The sequence below is a fragment of the Lissotriton helveticus genome, chromosome 8 (genome assembly GCF_964261635.1).
Source record: "Lissotriton helveticus chromosome 8, aLisHel1.1, whole genome shotgun sequence".
Taxonomy (NCBI): domain Eukaryota; kingdom Metazoa; phylum Chordata; class Amphibia; order Caudata; family Salamandridae; genus Lissotriton; species Lissotriton helveticus.
In genome coordinates, this window is record NC_136069.1 from 1,404,654,958 (window position 1) to 1,404,676,848 (window position 21,891).

General features: G+C 43.3%; 1 protein-coding gene across 2 annotated transcripts in view; it reads left to right on the forward strand.

The window, feature by feature from the left end:
* The first annotated feature begins 1,761 nt into the window (after positions 1–1,761).
* The window catches only part of CXADR (CXADR cell adhesion molecule), a 274,960-nt gene continuing 254,830 nt past the window's right edge, over positions 1,762–21,891 (forward strand). Inside the window, exon 1 of one of the 2 annotated variants that reach the window (XM_078658356.1) lies at positions 1,762–2,024. In XM_078658356.1, coding sequence (XP_078514482.1) covers positions 1,970–2,024 — 55 coding nt within the window. In that variant the 5' untranslated portion in view covers positions 1,762–1,969. The remainder of the gene's footprint in view (positions 2,025–21,891) is intronic. The other variant, XM_078658357.1, reaches the window with a different exon arrangement.

Genomic DNA, 21,891 nt, shown 5'->3' on the forward strand with positions numbered 1-21,891 from the left:
GAAGGCCCTGACATGATGCACATAATTCTTAGCAGAGGGGGTGGATCCAAAGCAAAATGCTGGAACTGATATTTGAAGTAACTCCTGCCATAAGATTTCCTGTACTCATTTTATAAGGGTTGTCAATGGCAAAATGCTGACCCTTGTATAACGGAGGGAATTGTTAGAGGTACCCATGGCTGTGGCTGACGTATCCATGGTAAATTTCTGCCACTGTCATATTGAATGTACTCCTTGGCATAAGAGGTTCACCCAGGAATACATTATGACCTTGATACAGTGGAAGTAATTTCTGACTTAAGACATTTGAAAAAAAATGAGATCTGCTCCTAGAAAAGGCCAGGCTTTCATAGTTCACCGTGAAAGTATTGGAATATTTCCTGAATGCCAATAAGGGACTGTGGCATTTTAGCAGATTTGATCCCAAATGTTTCAAAAAATTCTCAGGGTAGAAGTCTACTCACCCTTAACTCTTCTACAAAAAAACTGTTAAATTGTGTTGCTTGCTGGAATTTTGGGGAAGTCCAACACCCCACCACTTACATAGATCGTTTCCCTCATATAATGGGTATGAGGTTAGCTCTCACCCCATTTCTGGAAATGCCAGTCTTGCCCAATTGCTGGAAGCAGGACTCACTTTAGGGCGGTGGGACTGGTGCAGCCACACCTGGCGCTGACCTTGGTGGGGAGCGCGGTGTTTAAAAATCATTTTTGGTTTCACAGCACATGTTCTTCCTTGTGCATCAGGTAATAAAAATTATCACGATAACTCTGATGATTAATGTGCCTAATAGTGAGAGTTCTGAATTTTGTCTAATTGCCGTTTTGCATCATCCATACATGCCAATAGACCCGATTCAAGCGGGAGACTCCCGATTGCAAAGCCAAACATGGTTTACTTGTGGATTATTGGCTTTGTCAATGGTTGTTAGCTGCATATGATAAATAAGCACCAAACACGGCCTGATTATATATAACTTTGAAAATGCTTCAGTTCTGACTTGAGACTCTGAAACAACTATAAGGAGTCTCTTTGAAGTTACATTAAAGGGGAAGGGTGGCACAGCTGCAGAGTTAAGATTTGTTTTTCACCGAGGGTGAGGGCAAAAATGGAGAGCCCTATAGGTAGGTGTCCGTCTCAGCAGCTGTGTTTAAGAACAGCCGGAGCTGAGCACAGGCAGGACCCGGCCCACTTAAAGCCCAGGCAACTCTATGTTAAAAAAATGTACGTCAGAGAGAGAGAGGCTATGGAAACTGTTGGTGAGGGAGTTCATGGAGGAGGATATTGGGGAGGACAGCGCCAAAAAATAACTGCGTAATGCCCCCCCCCCAAGAGTTCGAGTCGGTTACCTGTCCTTTTGATACCTCCATCACTCACATACTTGTTCAACGTGAAAGTGTTAACACAGTTATCTAAATAAAAGAACTCGACAAATTAAAACGGGGCAGGTGAAAAAAATAATGAGTGTTAATAACTCCCCCTCCAAGAAATGAAGAAAAAAAAGCTCAAGAGGGAACGCATTCTACGCACGCTCTTTAAAGGAAACCAGAGTACATTTCAGATAGTTCCTAATAAATGTGCGGGGGAAAAATCATATTTTCTGTCCTTCTTAAGCCCCGTTGTTGCTAAATCCGCGTGAATTCGGGAAACCTGAAAGATAGTCTTCCCTCGGTGGTCACTACCCGGCTGAAACCGGCGAGTCGAATAGAGCACAGAAATGCCCTTCCTGCGAGGCAACATAAAGTGACCAGAGGGCGTGGGCGCGGAGTCGCTTCCCACACACGGGAGCTCCGGGCTGCTCCTGCTCGCGCGCGCCTCATCCCTCGCTGTCCGACCGGAAGTGACGCGCCTTCACCTGCTGCTGCCGCCTCAGGCTATCCTGTTGTTGGAGTTGGCAGCGGCCGCTTGGGAGCGAGTACGCGGATCCGTCGCCTGCCCCTGCTTCTCGTTCCAGCCGCCGCCTGTAGGATGGGAGCCCGAGCCGCTCTGCTGCCCTTGGCGGCTTTGCTGCTGGTTGGAGTCGGTGAGTCCGAGCGCTCATGGGGTGACCTGGGAGGAGGCGCGGTTGGTGCTGGTGGGCAACCCCGCACAAAGCGAGTGGCGCTGCCGACAAGGAAGGTGGTACAGAGAGGGGTCAAACTCCAGACCCGTTCACCGATGTGGTGTCCCAAGACTAAAGCTCCCCATAACTTTTTTTTTTTTAAACGGCACCCATCCCTCGCTGCACCCGGCCATGAAGGCGGGTGTAAAGTTAATGTCTGTGTTCCCTAGCCCCGTCAGCCACGCTTTCCTCCTCCCGCTCGCCCTCCCCGCTATCCTCAATACCCAGAGCCGATCCCCACGGCTCAGGGCTGCGCCGCTCCCAGTTGCCGGTTGTTATGGTGCCCCTGCAGGTGTCCCAGGGCTTGGCCGTCGCTGGCCATGTTTTTCCTTCCTGTGTTTGTTCTGGTGGCAGCTTATCTGTTCTGTAGTTTCGCCTTTGGTTTCTGGTTGCAGCTCGGCCAGTGGGTGCAACAGTCCCTGGGCGGGCGGCTCTCAGAGGATGTTACTGGCGCATTGTTTATCCTCATCCGTGCACGCATGGTCTGGCGTGATTGTGACTCAAGGGAGGGTCTGCTGCTTTTAGACTAGTTGTGTTGTCTGATCCACTACGTTTTTTGTTAGCCAGTATAATTTCTTACCTTACCCCGACAAAAGGACACAGAGACCATATTAGCCACAATCATAAAACATTGTTTTAAAACTTATATGAACTCCAGGGCTATTTGCTTTTAAGAGAAGCTGATGGAAACATTAACTATGTGTCGGTAGCACCAAAGCCATTGCTTTTTATCTTTGTATAGTGCTTTTTACGTCAGTGTAACAGTAACCTACTTTTACGATCACCTGTTCTTTTTAAAGGAACATCAAGTTTAAAGCACACCCAAAAAATGGACACTTGTTTCTAAAAGTGCATGCTCTTCCGTGAATCCAATTTTAATTTGATAATTACATATGCACGAAGAGCAGTTCTTGTGTATGGACATGGAACATTTCTTACCTGCTTTTGACCTTCCAATTGCTGCTCGATGTGAGTTGCAGTCTTCTACCCACAAGACGGTCCCCCTCTCCCCTCTAGGCAATCATGTTTTAGAATAGCGTTGATACACGCTGACTTCAGTCCTAGCATATTCTCTGCACTCCCTACCTATGGCATGACCGTTTGTTGAAGAAGAAAAACAATCTAACTTCAACAGGATGGCATTCTAAGCTTTTTGTGTTTCCAGGTACTTTCATTGTTCAACTTGTCTTTTAAATAAACTGAGATCAACCCCTCACCTTTCGTTACCCAGTTGTGCTGTTTACTTCTTTAATCTCGATGTTTCCTAATGTACCTTCTCAGAATACCATTGAAAGAACTGGATATTTATTTGTAAAACACCCACCCTAATGGAAGAGACCGAGAGAGTGGCGTGCAGAAGTCTCGCAAGGCGCCTGTTTTAACAGTCTCGCTCGAATCTCCCAGATTTTTGCAGGAGTCACTCTGCTCTTTTAGCCCCAAGATGCTAAAAACATGCGGATCCTCGCTCGTCGTTGTTATTAATACTTAGTGGCACACCACACACTACCATTTTTACCAGGTTCGCTTTACTAACTCGCCAGCGTGACTCCTGCAAACGAGCGCCCAAGCTTGGCAGCACATGTTTAACTTTATCAGAAAGTTTATTATAGTGTCCCGCTAGTTGAGAATGTGGGCAGTTCTTGAATGCATACATTTGTGTTTCTAAAGTAGATGAAGTTGTGCGTTTGAGTCTTAAAAATTGCTGACCGATCAGCTCTCGATTGTGGACTTTGTTGACTGTGTATTTATGACTCACTTGTTTACTCTTGATCAGTGCGGATGGCAATATTATTCCGTGTCGGGTGACCTAAAGTTCCCGGACATATATGCACGATCAGTGATCGGAAATGCAGTTTTACAAAGTTTCGCCCGAGATTACGAACTGAGTTGTGTAACAAACAATATGTTTATTTTAAAGACCTGGTTATATGTTTATAACCTGCTGTTCGGTTTTATTTCGCATCGCATGTGCAATAAGTAATGTGAAGAGGTTGGCCTGTGTGCTGCCAATTGTTGAATTTCCCCTCTTTTGAGTGGTGTTTAGATATCCTCGTAAACGGGTGTTTTGATGGGTTGTCTTTTCTTGTTTTCTGAACCTTGGTTTTGTTTACATAGGCAGGTTGGTTCTTTTATAGTATGCTACATAACACATTATTTCTGCGAGGCAGTACTTTTATTGATTGCAGTAAACATGGGTTTTTCCTAGTAAGGCTCTCCTGCCTGGGCGGTATTTACATTTTTTTGTCCTGCCTCATTTATCAAATTTAGACCTCTGCAGTAATGTCTATTTAAATCGCGGACTCTTGTGCTTTCTAAATGTTGAGCTAAGACTCCATGGAGGAACTCAAAAAAGTAAACTTTTTCAGCTGTGGGCACACTTTACAGTTTGTAGATGATGATGATGAACCTTTCTAGAAAAGTGTTTGAGTTGGCACAGCAAGAACACCATTCCAGTTTTAGTTGGAATGGTTGACGGGTTCAACTAGTTGAACCACTTCAAGCTCTCTGTTTCTCAGTTGTGTAATTGTAGTAGACTATTCCCTGGGGATTCATCTGGCGCACTGTCACCCGTGTGCCTTCATTTTCCTCACTGCTGGCCATTTGTTTGTTTGTACTTGCTTAAATGTGAGTGCACATCCACGTTATTAAAGCTAATTGCTGCAAAGGAATATTTTTTTCTAGACTTCAAGCTGTTTACTGATATGAAATGCATTGAGTTGCTGATCTATGTCACTGTTCAGCCTAATTTGATGAAAACAAGTTTATGTAAAGAGCATGAACTCTGCGTAAAACAAAGTTGCAGTAAGACTTCCATTTGTCACGTACACTAAATTTACACCTAATTAACCTCGCAGTGTAATGGGATTATGCATTTTTTGACTTTTTAGAGCTGGGTGTTCAGTTTGGCGAGGTCTTTTAAAACTTTTTCGTCGCTCCGTCCAAACTACTAATGAGGGTGGGCAGCTGTGATCCTAGTGTTACACAGTAAAGAACCACATTTTTAGGGATTTTACACCCGAGCCGGCAGCTGATTCACTCGAGCAAGCCGTCTGGAAATCGTTCCGTGCTTGAACAGAATTAAGGAATCACTTCACGACTATCCACGGCCTGGAGGCAGTAGGACATGACTTGGGAGTCCCGGTGCCCAATAAGAATCATCCACTAAATCGGGGATATTGACACATCAAAGTGACACTTGAAGGGAGTCACCCAGAAGACTCAAGAGTCTTGTTGGTCCTGAGGAGAACCCCACCAGTTTACGGGTTCGAAACGCGTCGACCTGGTCCCAGGTCACATAGAATACCGGTCCACCTAGGGTAGCTTGGCTCAGGTGGTAAGGCCTATCTCAAAGGTGATTTGTAGTACTTGCGTCCCACTCAGTACAGTATCACAGCGTACTTCCACTCCAAACATGACACTACACTTTGCTAGAAAAATATGGAAGGCTTTATAAAAATCTTTAGATGTACTTTCTTTCAGTAGTATAAAACTTTAGCTCATCAAACACTTCCACATCTGATTATTTGCATCAATAAGAGCTTGTCATTACATCAATTAAAGAACATTCTTCCAGGAAAAATGATCTCAGCACTTTTCACTTAGTACTCTAGTTCCAAGGAAGTCACCTTACAATTGGACAATATTCATTAGCATGCCCCTATATAGTGGAACAGGTTGGTGCCTTTTCCCAGCACTGTAATATTCTCACATGTTCCTTTCATTAGGATTGGTACAGGCATTAATATACTAGAAACCAGATTCATTTACCCCCTGTGGAACAAAAACATGTGTTAATCACGGCCAGAACTCTGGTACTTGAGCAGATAACCCACAATTCCCTGGCTTCTGTTCAGTGGTATCCAAGGTCAAACAGTCGTTTTAAGCTTAACAAGACTCTCGCTTCTGAAGTATCGTTCTTATTAATTTTTATGATCCCTTGGCTCCCGTTACCTCACCACCAGGGATCAGGAAGGTAGATCAACATTTGACCCGTTAGAAACCTCACCACGATTGTGTTCTGCAAGAGCCCCAATTACCAGCTTACTTGTAGCTTGAAGTATTGTCCTTTGTTTCTTTTTCTTACTGCCACAGGGAGTCTCCGATCTCACCGTCAGACTCCCGGCGGAAATACAAGCCCACACACCAGATCTTCACGGAAGCGAGGCCGCCCCTGTTGACAACTTGGCGAGTCTGCTGTGGCTGGGGAACTTCTTCTGACAGCAAGGCGTTGCTCCGTCGTTGATCTGCCTCTCCCCGATGAAGCCAAGCCCCCCACTGGGCCTGCGCAGAAGGGAAGTCACTTCAGCACGACGCCGCCTTCTCTGAGAAGGAGGCCAGGCCTCCACTGAGATTGCGCAGGAAGGGGAACACTTCGGTGTGGCACCGCCTACTCTGGGAGAAAGGCCATCCCTCCACTTGACTTACGCAGGTTGAGGAACACTACCCTCGGCGCCGCCCCCACAGCGAGGTTCTGATCAGCAAGGCGATCGCCGGGTGGCCAATTCCCCCTTACGCTAGGCAGACGTCACAGGGCCTCACAGGAGGATGCCCGACCCGTTGTCAGATGCGACATTTACTCTCCACAGCGGGGCCCCTACGGAAATGTTCCCAGTGTTCAGCGACAGGATGTCCTCCCAGCGCTCCCCAGCACAGGTGATCCTGGGCAAGTAAACGTGGTTCACAACTTTATAGAAACCCTAGCAGTAAAGATTATGCTGGACAGAGAGGGCGGGGGATCTTCTCAGCCTCTACTTGACAGATGCAACCAGGCAGTGTCCCCAGGCCACACTCACCGCTACAGCTCCGTGACGGATATGATGGCCCCTCTCTCTTAGTGTGGTGACACCTGAGCCAGTTTCAGAAGAAGTTTATCTAAAGTGGGGCCAGATCTATAGGTAGGGGGGGAACGACAGCCGCGAGACAGCAACTCCTAAGAGAAGTCAATCCCCCTCAGCGCCCAACCCCCTAACACAACAGTCTGAACTCCAGCTGTCTCTCTCTGTATGACAAAATGGCCGCCCTACAGTTGGCCTTTTATACCCCTAGCCCCAAGTGTCCAGAACAGGCCAGAAGGTTCTAGATTCCCCATATGAGTCTATGGGCCAGTCCCTGAGGTAATCAGTCGTGGCAGTTACCGGCCACCATTTTGTAGGACTAAATTTTCATGAGAAAAGGGGGGACTTCTAGGCCTCAATAAAAGTATGAGGACAAGGTAGCACCCATCCCCTAGGACAACACCAAAAATTTCAGTGGACATAAAAAAAATGAAAAGTACTAGGGGGCAGATTTATGAAGGCCTTGCGCCGCCGGTGCGTCACTTTATTTGACGCAACGGCGGCGCAAACAATGCACCCTATTTACAACGTGACGCATCTAGGAGATGCATCACGTTGTAAAGCCCTGCGCCATCAGGAGGCGTTCCGGCGCAGGGTGGGCGTTCCGGGGCAGGTGCGCCTCGCAAAAGTGGCTGAGTGAAATCTATAAGATTTTTTTTAGAGTTCGTTTCATTCTTATGTTTATGTATATTGGTGTGTACATTGGGACCTGTATGCAGTTGGAGTGTGTGAAGCTTGAGAGTGGTGTGTATGAAGTTGATTTGAATATGTCAGTTGTAGATGTTTTATATTTTGTATATATTGCTTGTGTAGATTATGTTTGTATATATTTTGTATGAATACTATGCACAATGAATTCATTTTTTGCAAAAATGTGTGGAAATATAAAGTGGAATAAACCATTAGATGTTGCAATTTAAAAAGTAGACGTTTATGTTTTGTTCATAAAGGTTTATTGAAAGACTTGGTAGGAGTCTGTCTCAGTTCTGGCAATCGTGTTGTTCTACATTGCTAAAAGTGTCCCTAAACCTCGGAGAAGAGCACAGCAGGTGCCTGCCACTTTGTTGACATGACTCTCCAAGGATAACTTAACAGAGGTGACTTCTAAATTGCGCACCATGTCTGATGATTTTCTTTTTCAGTTAATACTTTTATTTTACTTCAAGTTTACCTAATACTGTTACTACTACTTAATGAGTTGGTCAGCATTTTAAAAAATTGTTCTGTGAGTATAAAGTGCCACCAAACCAACTAAGACTGCTCATCTTTGCTGTCACTTAATGCTTATGCAGTATGAAAATGCTCTTTCTCACAAACTTTCATCCTCTCATTTCGTCTAATAAGTTTGCAAGATACCTTAAGTCGTTGTCCCTCTGTGATGATTTGATATACAAAGTTATTGTGTATTTCATTTTTCCCTCAGTGTCATGGGTGCCCTCGTTCATGCAGTCATACCAGTACATTTCCTTAGCGCCAAGAAATACCTACATAAACCTCTGCAGAAGAAAGGAAATTAGACGGAGACTTTCCACTCAATGCTTTGGGCTTTTCTCATATGGGTGTGGGAGGAGGGTTTGAAATTAGGACAGTCTTACAGGAGAACTTCTTGCAGTGTGTAAATTAGAAATCATATCCTGGTCCCTTCAAATCAGTACACGCAAATCAGTTTTTTTTTGTTTTATTGTGAGCTAATGTGAAATATTGTTTGTATCAGTGTTAGCTACACCTCAACAAAAGACCTGCTCCTACTATATGTATGGACAACGATCCACCGTATGTCTCTCGAAAGAGGCACCCAATTTTAAGTGTCACCGCAGTGGATTTCATTATCACAACTGCTTTACAGTGTCCTAGATCACACCTTGAATTAAAATATGTGGTACTGTGTCTGCCAGTCCGCCCTCCTATCAATGTTCGAAGGACCTCACAGATGAGAAAAAGGTCAGGGGAAAGTTGGCAGTCTCTCACTGGAGTAACACCATTGGAGGGTTACAGGCTGGTACTTGCTTGTATCCTCAGGTTCTCATCATTAGCATCTGCCAGCTGTAAGAAATAATAAGTAGACCTTGCAGAGAAAGAAAAACCCAAACGTGTGATGTGTATTCTATAAATAAACCTATAGGGGCTCCGAGATCTGACGTAGAAACCAGGTATGCCCTAGTTTAAAAACGAGCTAGGCAACACTGGCTATTGTTTTATTCCTTTCTGTGTGCCTGCTCAATTAAAACCAACATGTTTCATTGCCTTACAAAATTTGGCGCAAATTTCATCAGGTTTAGGGTCAGCGCCTTCATTGCACCTCGTTTCTCTGTTTATTGTACTGGGTAGTTGCCACTCATCAGCATACCTGCACCCCGTAGGAGAAACTGATACACCCCCTGTAAATTCTTTACAGGTCTCGTTATGGTTGCTGCAATAGTCAGTCGACTGAGTGCGGGTCTGCGGCCAAAGCTTAGTTTCTCCTAAGGGGGTGCAGGTATGCCGATGAGTGGCAACTACCCGGGTGAAATAAACATATTTGTTCTCGTTAGGAGGAGCAGTGGTACTGGATACAACGGATCCTGACAGTTGTTACTAATATGAAAGGGTTGCTTCAACTATTTAGTTCATTAAAGATCTCTGACAGTATTCTGTGGTAATGTTTCTTTAAGATAGAACTGTGTGATGCTTATGCTGACATCACAGGAGGTTCCAGAGAAAATCAGTTATGCTGGAGGTTACTGAAGAGCTGTATCTTATATTCTTAAATAAATAAGCTCTACAATTATACAATTTAAGTCTGATTACTACACTTTTTATGGCGACGAGGACAAAGGAGCTGCGCAGGGGGCAGAGTGCAGTGAGATGCAGAGTAACCTTCACCCCTGGACAAAAGCGGTAAACTGAGGAATTCTCTCGGGGGAATTCAATGATTGAAAACGGTGAGTTAGAAAGATTTTTATACTTGGCTGCGAGATATTAACTCATCTACAGAAGCTTGTTCTGCTTTAATGCGTTACAAAGGAGGGGAATGGCGAAATAAGTGATTTCTTTGGAAAAATCAGTAAGCTCTGGATGACTTTAAGAAGTTAATTTTTGAATGACCTTGTAGAAAATTACGTTTTCATTTATATTAATATCTCAAGCGTTATTGATATTAAATGTTCAGCGCAAGAGCATTGCGTGAGGTCGAAGCATTACTCAAGCGATATTAAAAGGGAACATTCGTCGGGAGCACAAAGCTTTACTCGAGCTCTTTATCAAATGTAAACAAGCTTTGCTTTGCAAAAGCGCGTCATTGAATGGATATAACAACCGACGTGAGGACGGAGCATTGCTAGTGCGCATCAGGAAATAAGCGCGCGAGTGCTACTGTGACCGCGAAGTGTATCAGCGCCTTCCTTGAACCTGAAGTTTTGCCAGCGCATAGTTTTACCGCAAATACTTATAACTTATACACAATGAATTCTTCATAAAAATGTACTGTAACTCAACAAAAGGCTCCATACCTTACTGTTCATTGGTTATTGCTGGTTGCTCTTCTCTTTTTGCTGTGTCACCTGTCTCTATGATCCTTCTCATGAGGACATGATCATAGAGAGAGGACTAAGGAGTTAAAGGGATAGGAGAAGAAGTTACAGAACATAGATATAAAGAGAAGACTAAGAAGTGAAAAAGGAGCAAATTTCTCTCAGATTCCAGTTTCTTGTTTTATATAATTATTTTAATTGTTATTTTTTTGAAGGGAAGAGCATCAAATCTTTCGGAAAGTTGTGTGTTTCATCAACAACAAGATTGTTGTTTTAGATGATTATTTTAAATTCTTTAACTATTTATATTAGTTCATTGTAGTAGTTTGTTTCTTTAGTTCGTTGTGGCAGTTTGTTATTTTAGATTTCATTACAGGGATGGCCGAACAAGGAATGGCAGCACCACCTAGTTTTTTACCAGTTCCTGGTGAACCAACCGTACCTTGGAAAAGGTGGAAAAACATATTCTTTACTTACATGTTGGCAATTGGAGGAGATAAATATGGACCTATAAGAAGGCACGCCATAGTGCTGCATCATTTAGGTACTGAAGGTAGAAGAATATATGATGATCTTCCTAAAGTTTCGTTGGGAATTGGTGATGGCCAACCGATTAATGTGTACGATATGTCTCTTAAGATGGTAGAAAAGCATTTTACTCCTAAATTAAGTGTGGTTTTTGAGAGACCTAAATTTTTTTGTTGTGCACAAACTCAAGATGAGGAAATTATGAGCTATGTAGCTACTTTACATGGTTTGGCTGTAACGTGTGAATTCCAGGGTTTGATGGAGTTATTGATTGGTGATCAAATTGTTAGATGTACGAAAGATAAAAAAATTAAAGAGACTCTTATCTTTGGATACAACTCTGGAGGAAGCTATACAAATAGCTAAAAGTATGGAAAATACAACCGTTTGGATGAAAGAAATTGATGTAGGAAAAGCAAGTATTAAATCGTCAGAAAAGGAAGTTGTAGCACTTGATGTACTAGAAGTAAAGGTGAAGAAGGAAGTCAAGGTGACAGAAGCTAGTGCAAATAAACAAACTGAAAGAAGAACAATTATATGTTATAGATGTGGTGGCCCGGGACACATTGCTACTAGTTTTGCTTGTGGGGCAAGAAATTCGATATGTAGAGTTTGTGGGAGGAAGGGTAATTTGGCTAAAATGTGTAGAACAAAAATGCGATCTTCATCAAATGTAAAAGTAGTTGAAAACCTTGAAGTTCGAGAAGACCTCATTGTGTCTATTAATGAAATTGAGGATGTTGTAACTTGCAATGAATATTCTACTAAGTGTGAGAATTTGAGGAGTAATAAGAATGTGGTGGTGAAAAAGAGAGTACTGATAAACTTGAGAAACCACATTGTGATATTGTCTTGGGAAAGGGTACAGTCAAAGTGTTAGTTGATTCTGGTAGTTTGTTTACTATTGTAGCTAAAGATGTTTTTGAAAAACAACTGAATGGACAAATGAGTGATTTACAAAAATTCGACATAAAAGCAGTCGGGTATGGAGGGAAAAGAATAAGCATTGTTTGCAAGATGTGGAGTGATATTGTGTTCAAAGGAAATTCTGTGCATGGTAGAGTGTACATATCTGAGGTTGGTTCCAATTTGTTAGGATGGCAACATCAAAAAGATCTAAATATAATTATTAATCCCAACAGTCAAGAGCCAGAAATGGTTGTAGAAAAGGTAGATAATATTGACCTGGAATGGGGTGAAAACCTGATGTCTTCATTTCCTCATGTGTTTACGGATAAGTTAAGTTTGTTGAAGGGTTTCACACACCGTATCATTTAAAAAAGAAATGCAGTTCCAGTAGTGCATAGAGTAAGACCCATTCCATTGCTGATGAGAGAACCTCTTCAACAAGAACTTAATAAACTTTTGGAAAATAAGATCGTAGAACCTATAGAAGCCTCTGAATGGCTTGCTCCCATTGTGGTTTCCCCCAAGAGACCCGAGAGATCTAAATAGAAACATCTGGGTTGATCGGCAACCTCTTCCTAATATCTGGGAGATGTTAAGTGCAATGAGTGGTGGTAAAGTCTTTTCTGTATTGTATATGTCTGCTGCTTACCATCAGGTACATTTACATCCAAAATCAAGAGCATTGACCTCTTTTGTTACACCACTTGGTGCCTTTAGATATTGTCGTATGCCGTTTGGACTAGCATCCGCATCAGCGGTGTTCCAAAGGATAATGCGCAATATTTTTAAAGGAATGGAAAAATTCTGTGCTGCCAAGATGATATTCTTGTAGTGGGTAAGTCTTTTGAGAGGCATGATGAACTTTTGAATGAGGTATTGAAGAGGATTGCTGAACATGGGATGACTATCAAAAGGGAGAAGTGTCAATTGAGGAAGGAAGAAGTAAATTACTTGGGTCATGTAATATCTGGAAATGGTATTAAACCAAAAAATAGCATTGTAAAAGCCGTTGTTGATACTCCAAGGCCTAATGACAGACTTATTGAGGTCGTTTCTAGGTCTGGCCGAATACTGTCTTGTTCTAATTCTTCTGATATTGTTGAACCAATGAAGGCGTTGCTGAAGAAAGGAATTGAGTTTACATGGAGTGAAGAGTGTGAGTCCGCTTTTAATAAGATTAAAGACTCATTGGTTCACGCACCCACTCTGAGTCACTTTGATGTCAATAGGAAAACTATCCTAACAACGGATGCTAACAATGTGGGTTTAGGTGCCGTATTAACCCAAAATGTGGATGATGAATAATTGGTTATGCGTCTGCAAGGAGCTGAAAGATCTTATTCTGCCATTGAAAATGAGGCCGTGGCTTGTTGTTGGGGAATGAACCATTTTAAGTTTTACCTCTGGGGGCTACCTTTTATGCTTAGGCGAGATCATAAGCCTCTTATTTATTTTATTTTATTTATTTATTTTAAAAGCTTTTATAGCGCGCTCCATTACCGTGGGGTATCCTGGCGCGGTGAGTAGTTCAGCCTCGAGAGTGGAGCACATCTGTTATAGTGGGGCATTAAAAAGATGGGTCTTAAGATCTTTTTTGAAGACAGTGATGGTTGGAGAGGCTCTGAGAGAGAGGGGGAGGGCATACATTTTCAAGGGTGGCAAGGGTCTAGAGGGTAGTGTAACTCCTAGAATTTCCAGGTGGCTTTTATCAGTCATGGGTATGAATTTCACAATTGACTTTGTAAGAGGAAAGAAAAATGTAGTAGCATACTCTTTGTCACGTATGCCAATTGAGGAGGAGGAAAGGATTTCTTTTATGGTTGAAGTGGATGCAACATCAAGTCATACTGGTGGAGAATTGGCTTTGAAGTTTGAAGAATGGAGTGAGGCGTTGGATTGAGATGAGATGTATGAAGGGTTGAAGAGTGCGATAACTGATAGTTGGAGAAATGTTTTGAGTTTGAGTGAGAATTTGAAGCAATACATCAAAGTAAAAGATCAGTTGAGTATCCAGTCTGATAAAGTTTTGAGGTGCAATCGGATAATTCCACCTAAGATGCTAAGAGGGAGGTTAATTAAACTTGTACATGAGGGACATCTAGGTAGGAGCATGAGCAAGAGAAGATTGAGGCAGAGTTTCTGCTGGCCTGAAATGGACAAGGAAGTAGAGGAAGTTGTCAAGAATTGCCATGCCTGTTGAAATAGTGATAAATGCCAGAGTGTAAATTGGAGTGTGTGAAGGTTCCGGATCATCCATGGGAGAAGTTAGCATTAGACTTTTTAGGTCCAATTGAAAGGCTTGGAATTAGAAATAGATACTTAATTGTTCTAGTAGATTATCATAGTAAGTGATTTACTATCAAGCCTGTGGAGAATATCACGTCAGTGAAAGTGATTGAATTTCTCGAAGTATTTTTAGAAAGGGGATTCCCAGAACATTGGTTACTAACAATGGTGTGCATTTGGTTTCCAGTGTGATGAGGGAATTTCTTGAAGGTTTGGGAATCAAACATGTCAGAGTTGCGTTGTTTAGACCGCAGGTCAATGGATTGGTTGAAAGGGTCCATAGGATCATAGTGGACAATATTCAAATATCCTTAGCCAATGGACTAATGTGGAGAGAGGAGTTGAATAAGATGATGTGGGCACATTGTGTGACTTCTCATTCTGTTACTGGGGTTTCCCCGTTCATTGCCCTGAAGGGCAGGGAACCTGCAACTAAAGAGTCTCCTATATATTGTTGAGGAAGAAAAGTCAAGTTTGGGTAGATCATGAGTGTGTTACTGAAAGAATTAAGGAGTCTCATGAACGTAACAAGGAACGTTATGATAGAAGGAAGGGTGTGAAAGTTGTTAAGATAGAAAGTGGAGATTGGGTTGTAGTGAGAGAGGCTGGATTTGTCAGAAAAGGAGAGCAAGTATTCTCAACCTCGGAGAGTGATTAAGGTGATGAGATCTGTGGTGAAATTGGATGATGGAAGTGTATGGAGTGTAGGTAATGCGTGTAGGATCAATCCTCATTTTCAGAATAGTGATTTCTTTTGAATACATGTTTTTCTTCCTTGTGTAAAATTCATGTTTGTATTTATTATATTGTGATTGCATTATATTTTTACCATTTGTAAAATTAACGATTTTAAGGGGGAGATGTGTGGTAATGTTTCTTTAAGATAGCACTGTGATGCTTATGCTGACATCACAGGAGGTTCCAGAGAAAATCAGTTGTTATGCTGGAGGTTACTGAAGAGCTGTATCTTATATTCTTAAATAGGCCCTACAATTATACAATGTAAGTGTCATTACTACACACTCCCTGGGTGTTGTCACTCTGGTTGGTTCTATTGAGGGTCCTGATGAAGGTGGTGTCCATTTTCTACCTGTACCACCGAAACGCGTCGACCATTGATATTGACCACTGACATTTAGATCCTGCTTATTGCAGTTGGTTTTGTTGGTCAAAGGAGATCAATGCCATTCTGATATCCCCAACTTTCCAAAGTTCTTATGAGATTATGAATGCAGTATGGCTGTGGTTTGAATTAGTGTGACTGTATGAGTGGGTGCCTTCTTTTTGGTTGTGGGTTCTTTTTCATGGGGTGTACATTATGTAATGAAATGTAATTGAATATGTTGAAGATATTTAATGTGTGTTTTGTAAATTGATATTAATTTTGATATTTAAAAGAGAAATTTTAAAAATGAATAAATAACAATGAAAAAGGAATAAACAAAGTCATAAAGAATAATGATGTATTGATCATACTTTTATTGAACTGGCCCAGTTTTGAATTCTATGTGAATCACAAGGAAAGAAATATAGGTCGTGAGGGAAGTTTTGTAGTGCATATTAATTTTAAAGCTAGACACTTCTTCAAATTTCGTTTAGTTTCTGATGATTTTAGACAGAGGTAGCAAGCTGTGAAAAAGAGAGCAAAAGGCCATCAGTGAACAGACTAAGCTTATGCATCCAACCTCCAAAGGGAATGTCGACCACGTTCACCGCACAACAAAGGGTGATGGCTAGGGGCTCCATCACCAGACAAACAAGAGGGGGGGCAAGGAACAGGCTTGACATGGGCCCCCTAAGAATGTTGATAGTGGCTGTCTGTCGACCATTTACCCTTACAGTATCAGTAGGGGCGATGTAGTTGGCGATTATCTTAGCTTTCATTCCTGGTCCCAGACCTGTCTTGCCCAATACTGCCTGTAGGAAGGCCCAATTGACCCTAACGTATGTCTTCTCTGCATCGAGTGACAGGAGTCAAGACTGGATGCTATGTCGATGAGGTTTCTCTATTAGATGTGCAACCTGGCACACATTGTCCATCCCATAGAAGTTGTGAATAAAGCCCACTTGATTGGTGTCAACAAGACCTGTGAGATAATGCTCCAATCTAGTGGCCAGTATTTTAGTGAAGATCTTTGCATCTGTGTTGAGGAGCGCTATAGTATGGTAGGAATAGCAGTGGGTAGGGTCTTTACCCGGTTAAGGAAATCTCAGCTGCCACCATACAGGGAGTCAGACCTGTGCCTTGCATTAAAGACTTAAACAATCAAAGTAGATGGTCTTGTTGGTCTGTGAGAAGCAGGCTTTAAAAGAGGACAGGCAACCCATCGGGGCCTGGAGTTTTTCCAAGAAGTGAGAGCCTGCCCCAAGAAAGTTCTGCTAGCATGATTGGAGCTTAAAGAAGTTCTGTATGTCAGTGGTGGATGGGTTCCCAATCTCATCAATTCAGATATTCATCTACCAAGACTGGGGGCACCTTGACCCTTTATATATAGCTTCTCATAATAATTATGCAATGCCCTTTGCTCATCCTGTTCAGATATCATCCAACCCCTGCCGTCCATCTGTAGTTTGGATACATGGGCGTTGTCCTGCACCTGCTGCAGCAGTCTAGCGAGCACTTTACCCACCATATTTCTCCTGTCATAGTAGCACTGTTTGAAAGCAAGACAGGAGTGTTCTGCTCAATTGGCAGCGTAGTAAAGCTAGAAGGCGTTTGTTGCAAAGCGATGGGGCGGAGTGGTCCTGCTTCTCTAAAGCTTTGATTTCTGCCACTAGATTGGTGGAGATCTCCTCTCTCTCGCCCTAGCGATAGCTATGGTGGCCTTAAAGCCATCCCAAAGAGTGGGCAATGAAATTTCAGGCAAATCGTTTTAGGGCAAAATAGTCCACAACCCCATTTAGAATCTCAGCCTTATCAACCGGTTCTAAGAGGATACTCTGGGGGAGGTGGCAGTGTGTGTGATCCTGGTGTGCTGAGTTGTCCATGGACCAAATAGTCTCTGAATGAGCATGGTTTGATATCGATATGCCAGAGATTGCCACTGTCTCTAAATTGCACAAGAGGGAGTGAGTTATAAAAACGTATTCTATGTGTGCATATGAGAGTGCCCATGAGTAGAATGAGTAATGGCTGCTGTCGGGGTGTTTCTATCGCCACACATCTACTAATCCTATCTCTGTGATGTCGGTCTTCAATTGCGCCAAGATGGTCCCGGTGCCCTGATAAGTGGCTGTACTGTGGTCCAGATCAGGGCCGCACTCTAACTTGCAGTACCCGCCAACAATAATATCGCCCTCAGTCCCTGCCAGTTGGTCGTGCAGCAGGTGCCGCACAGAAAGGCCCTGAACTTGGTTTGGAGAATAAACGAAGCGGTAAATGCCTATGATCTCTGTGCCTGTGTAGTACTAAGAGGTGCCCCTCTTTATCCATTACTGTCTTTAAAAGAGAGGCGCAGAAGCACGCATTGATGAGGACCCCAACTCCTAGTGTTTTCCTGGATCTCAGCACCCAGTATCTTAACCAGTATTTCGGGTGAGCGATATGGTAAATGTCCACCCCCAGGAGGTGAGTTTCCTGAAGTAGGATAATGTCTGGGTCATGTTGTAATAAGTAGGTCCACACCTGTTGGCATTTGTTCGGTAAGTTAAGTCCCCTGACATTCAGTGTGAGTAACCTAAGGCCCGAAGGTCGTGAAATCTGTGTGTCCACGAGAGAAGCAGTTTGCGAGCTGAGGTACAGAGGGGGGAGTGGGGCTCAGCAGGTCCGTGTAGGTAAGTGTCACCCTCTTCCCCACCCCCACGCTGTGATCAGGACACATGGCTGGGAGGTGTAGGGGCTAGTCCCACATCAGCTGCGCTGAACGTGCACCTACCCCAGAAGGCTTGATACCTGCCCACAACAGTCTGCGATAAGTAGGGGATCACCAACAGGTGTCTTGCTTTTTCTAAGAAGGGAAACAAAACAGTAACAACAAAAATCAATGGAGAAACCTGGTCCAACAAAGCTATGTGCGTCCTGCAGAGAGTGACACTAGTGCACCCATGTCCTGCTTGAGGAGTCGCCCTTTTGGGTTGCGAATCTGGGATGGGCAGCCATCAGCGAGTGTCCAAGTCTAGGCTTACAGGGCCGGTTAAGATCTCCTCCAGGCCTTCACGTTGCAAAGCGTTCATAGCGTTCTATGCTCTCCAATTGTCCTGCAGGAAGGAGAGGCATTTGGCCCTGCTTCAGGGAGCCAGTGGTTGTCTGAGCTGGGGAGGGATCTTTTTTTTCATGTTCTGAAGATGTTGTGTGGTGTCTCGCTTCGTCTCCAGGGTCGCCGATTCTTTCCGTCTGGAGCGAGGGGCCCCTTGGTCCAAATAGATCACAGGTTGTCCCTGGTTGAGAGGCGTGATGGGTAAATGTCCTTATCTTGGTTATCTATTGAGAGGAGCTATTTTGCTTCCATCAAGGAGCGCAGGACTCTCCGTTTACCTTCCTATGTGAAGCTTATCAGTGATAGGTCTGAAGTTGCACCAGCTGCACAGCGTGCCTAGAGAGAGATCTTGGAACAGTTGTATGGTGTGGCCCCTGAACACGGGATCAGCTTTGTCTCTTTTTCTGTGAAAAAGCGGACACGCTTCCGTATGTTGGGGACGGTGGCAGGACGTCCAGGAGCTGAAGCAACCCAATGAGCCCTATCCAGGGGCAGGCAGAGGGATCGCCTTGTCTCCGGAATTGTGTGGAGGAGTTCAGTGGCAAATGCCATTTTGTCAGAGCCCTCCGCATCTCTGGGGACGCTCCAGTTGCGGATGTTCTGCTAGCTCCTTTTTTTTTTAGTGGTCCTCTTGTTGAGCTTGATTTGTTGGTCCTCAAGAGCTGCCACTTGCCGCCATAGCATCTCCTGGTCTACAGAGCATGCACCCACCGTCGGCTCAATGTCTTCCACTAATCACCCGATTTTGGTAATGTCACGTCGAATGTCCTCATGCAGGACTTAAGTACTTAACAAGGACCCCCTGATAAGAATACCGTTCCTGGGTCAGGGCAATAATGTGTGGGAAATAAAACACCCAGGTAACAAAAATATGCTGGCAAAGTAACAGACAACAGATAGAATAACAAGCATTTACAATGCAACGGTCTCGGCATTGCAAAAGTTAGAGCTATTAGCATTGTACATGACATGATTAATTTAACACGTGAATGTCGAAAGATTTTTAGGCAATGAGCTGTCCTTAGCCCCAGGTGTATGGTATGTGGGAGAATGCACTGAACTGCCCGCAACACATATCATTCGTTTGTTTTTGTATTTTGTTCCTCGTGTATCACTATTGGTCCTTTTGTGAAGCGCTCTGACACCTTCGGGTAAAGTCTGCGCTATATAAAATTGCATAAATAAATTCACGCGGTCTTTGGGAGGCACGGCGGCCTCATTAAGTGATTACTTGGGGACGGGGGGGGTGTAATGAGGAGGTAATGTCCTGCATCCTATTAAGCACGGAGATCAATAGCACTGCGCAAGGTAATGAAAACATTGTCACAGTAAGCAGAAAAGCTGGTCAAGTACTGGGGTGTGTCGTAGAATAAAGCAGTGCAAGCCTCGGGTAAATCTTCAATGATACAGACAGTGAGAGAACCGCGCGGCCGTGAAACTGACGCGGCTGCGCGTCCGCGAAAGTGAAAGTATCTTGACACCTTCGGGTAAAGTTTGCGCTATATAAAATCGCACAAATAAATTCACGCGGTCTTTGTACAGCGCCTCAAGGGACTCTAAAGCGCTACACGTTAAAGGGCTGCATCAACCAGAGAGAGTACTGTGGAGACGGGACCGACGAATAGGAGAAGGAAACAGCCCGAAATTAATAGAACAATTATCGAGTTATTCAAGGCCCTTGACTGCAGCCCGATTTATAAAGAGATAACGAACTCTATATCATACGTTTCCGAAAGATATTTATTAATGGGTGTTGTAGAGCGCGGTCTTTCTTTAACATTACTTCGAAAGTGGCAGAAAAGATAACATATATCCCAATTTAAATGCGTGGGGTATCGCATTATTTCTGTTGTACAAAGTGACATGACTTTGTTTGCACGTTTGGAGACGTGCAGGCACAGCGTTGCCACAGACAGCCTTGATAGACAAGTCCCTCGTTCAATGGCTTAAAGTTCCTAATCAGTTAATTCAACGCCTCTCTATGGCCCAAGTGCAAGGTGGCGAGCTCCCACAGGGCTCCAATGCCTTGAAGGGAGCCGACGCCCGGAGGTCTCGCGGTGTCCATGTGGGGGCAGTAAGGTTACAGGAAGAGCAGCCTCCAAGCCGGGCCGGCCCCTCGCCGTGCCGCTCCCCGAGAGCTCTCTAGAAAACAATCAATGCCAGTTCAAGGATGCAGAGCCATAAACTAAATGGAAACAAAGCACACGATTAAAGTAACTGCTTGTCAAACAAACCTTTGAAAATATGACCACAGCAGAGCTTCCACAGACCACACACAGCCACCAGCGCCTTGTAAACCGTTAGCAAGGCAGAACTGCCAGCGCACTTGACCCACCGAGATCAGCGCGTGACTAGCTGCGTAACATTTCAACGAAATAAAAACGTGGTTATATTTGGTAAGTCTTCGGAAATGAGGATTAATATTGTGTGTGTGTATATATATATATATATATATATATATATATATATATATATATATATATATATATATTTTGAGAGTCCGTTTTCGATTGGGTGACGAATTGCTATAATTTATAAGTTAACACTCCGTTTCACATCAACGGGATGCAGAAGCGGACTGTCGTTAGAAACTCGGAGTATTTACAATTATATGTTAATGCACAATTGTTTTAGTTAGGGTTGCAGTATAAATGTACACGATATTCTGTTTTGTAGCATCATTTTTTTTAACAATGTTCTCAAATGAAGGTAAGGTAAAATAAAAATCACAAACGCACACACATAAACAGAGGGTGGAGAATGCAGCGTGGGGGGCCTGTATGTGCGTGCGTGGGTGCATGGGCGCTTGTCTGTCTGGTCTGAGAGAATGCAGCGAGCGCGTGATCGTTTCGAATCGCCTCCAAGGCGATGCGCGCGGCCAGGAATGTCTCCTGGAAAGGAGACACGGCCACAATAAGTTCTCGGCGGAGACGCGCTTCCGCGCGTTCAGCCGAGCCCTAAAAAGTATAGAAGCACTGAAATTAGCACAAAAAGTATCAATTTAATAATTTGTATAAAAATATCATGAACAGATTCATTGACATTGTGATTAAAAGATTAATATAAAAAATTGATATAAAACAAAATTTGTTATGGTTTCTTGTGTGGAATGATACAATGTGGAGATGGTTCAGTCTACGCGTTTCGACACCTTGAGTGTCTTCTTCAGGACACTACCATCAATTCACTAGAAATAGAATTAACAAAGTTTAGAATATTATATTTATGTGCTATACAATACATGTTTGATCTGAAATAACTTTGCCAGAGCTTTATGATAGAATTGATTGATAAACTGCATTACATATATTCTATAACAAAAAGACACAAATCTGTTTCTATAACATAGAAGCCATCATGAGAAAGGGGATGATTTTATGGCTTAAGAGAACAGTCTCACGATATCGTTACATAACATTTCTACACTAGAAACAGATATTGTTAAACAACATGTAGTTATCACATAAGTTTATGACGAACAGCAAAGTGCAGAATAGCGTAATAGACATAATAGTATGCAGTTTTT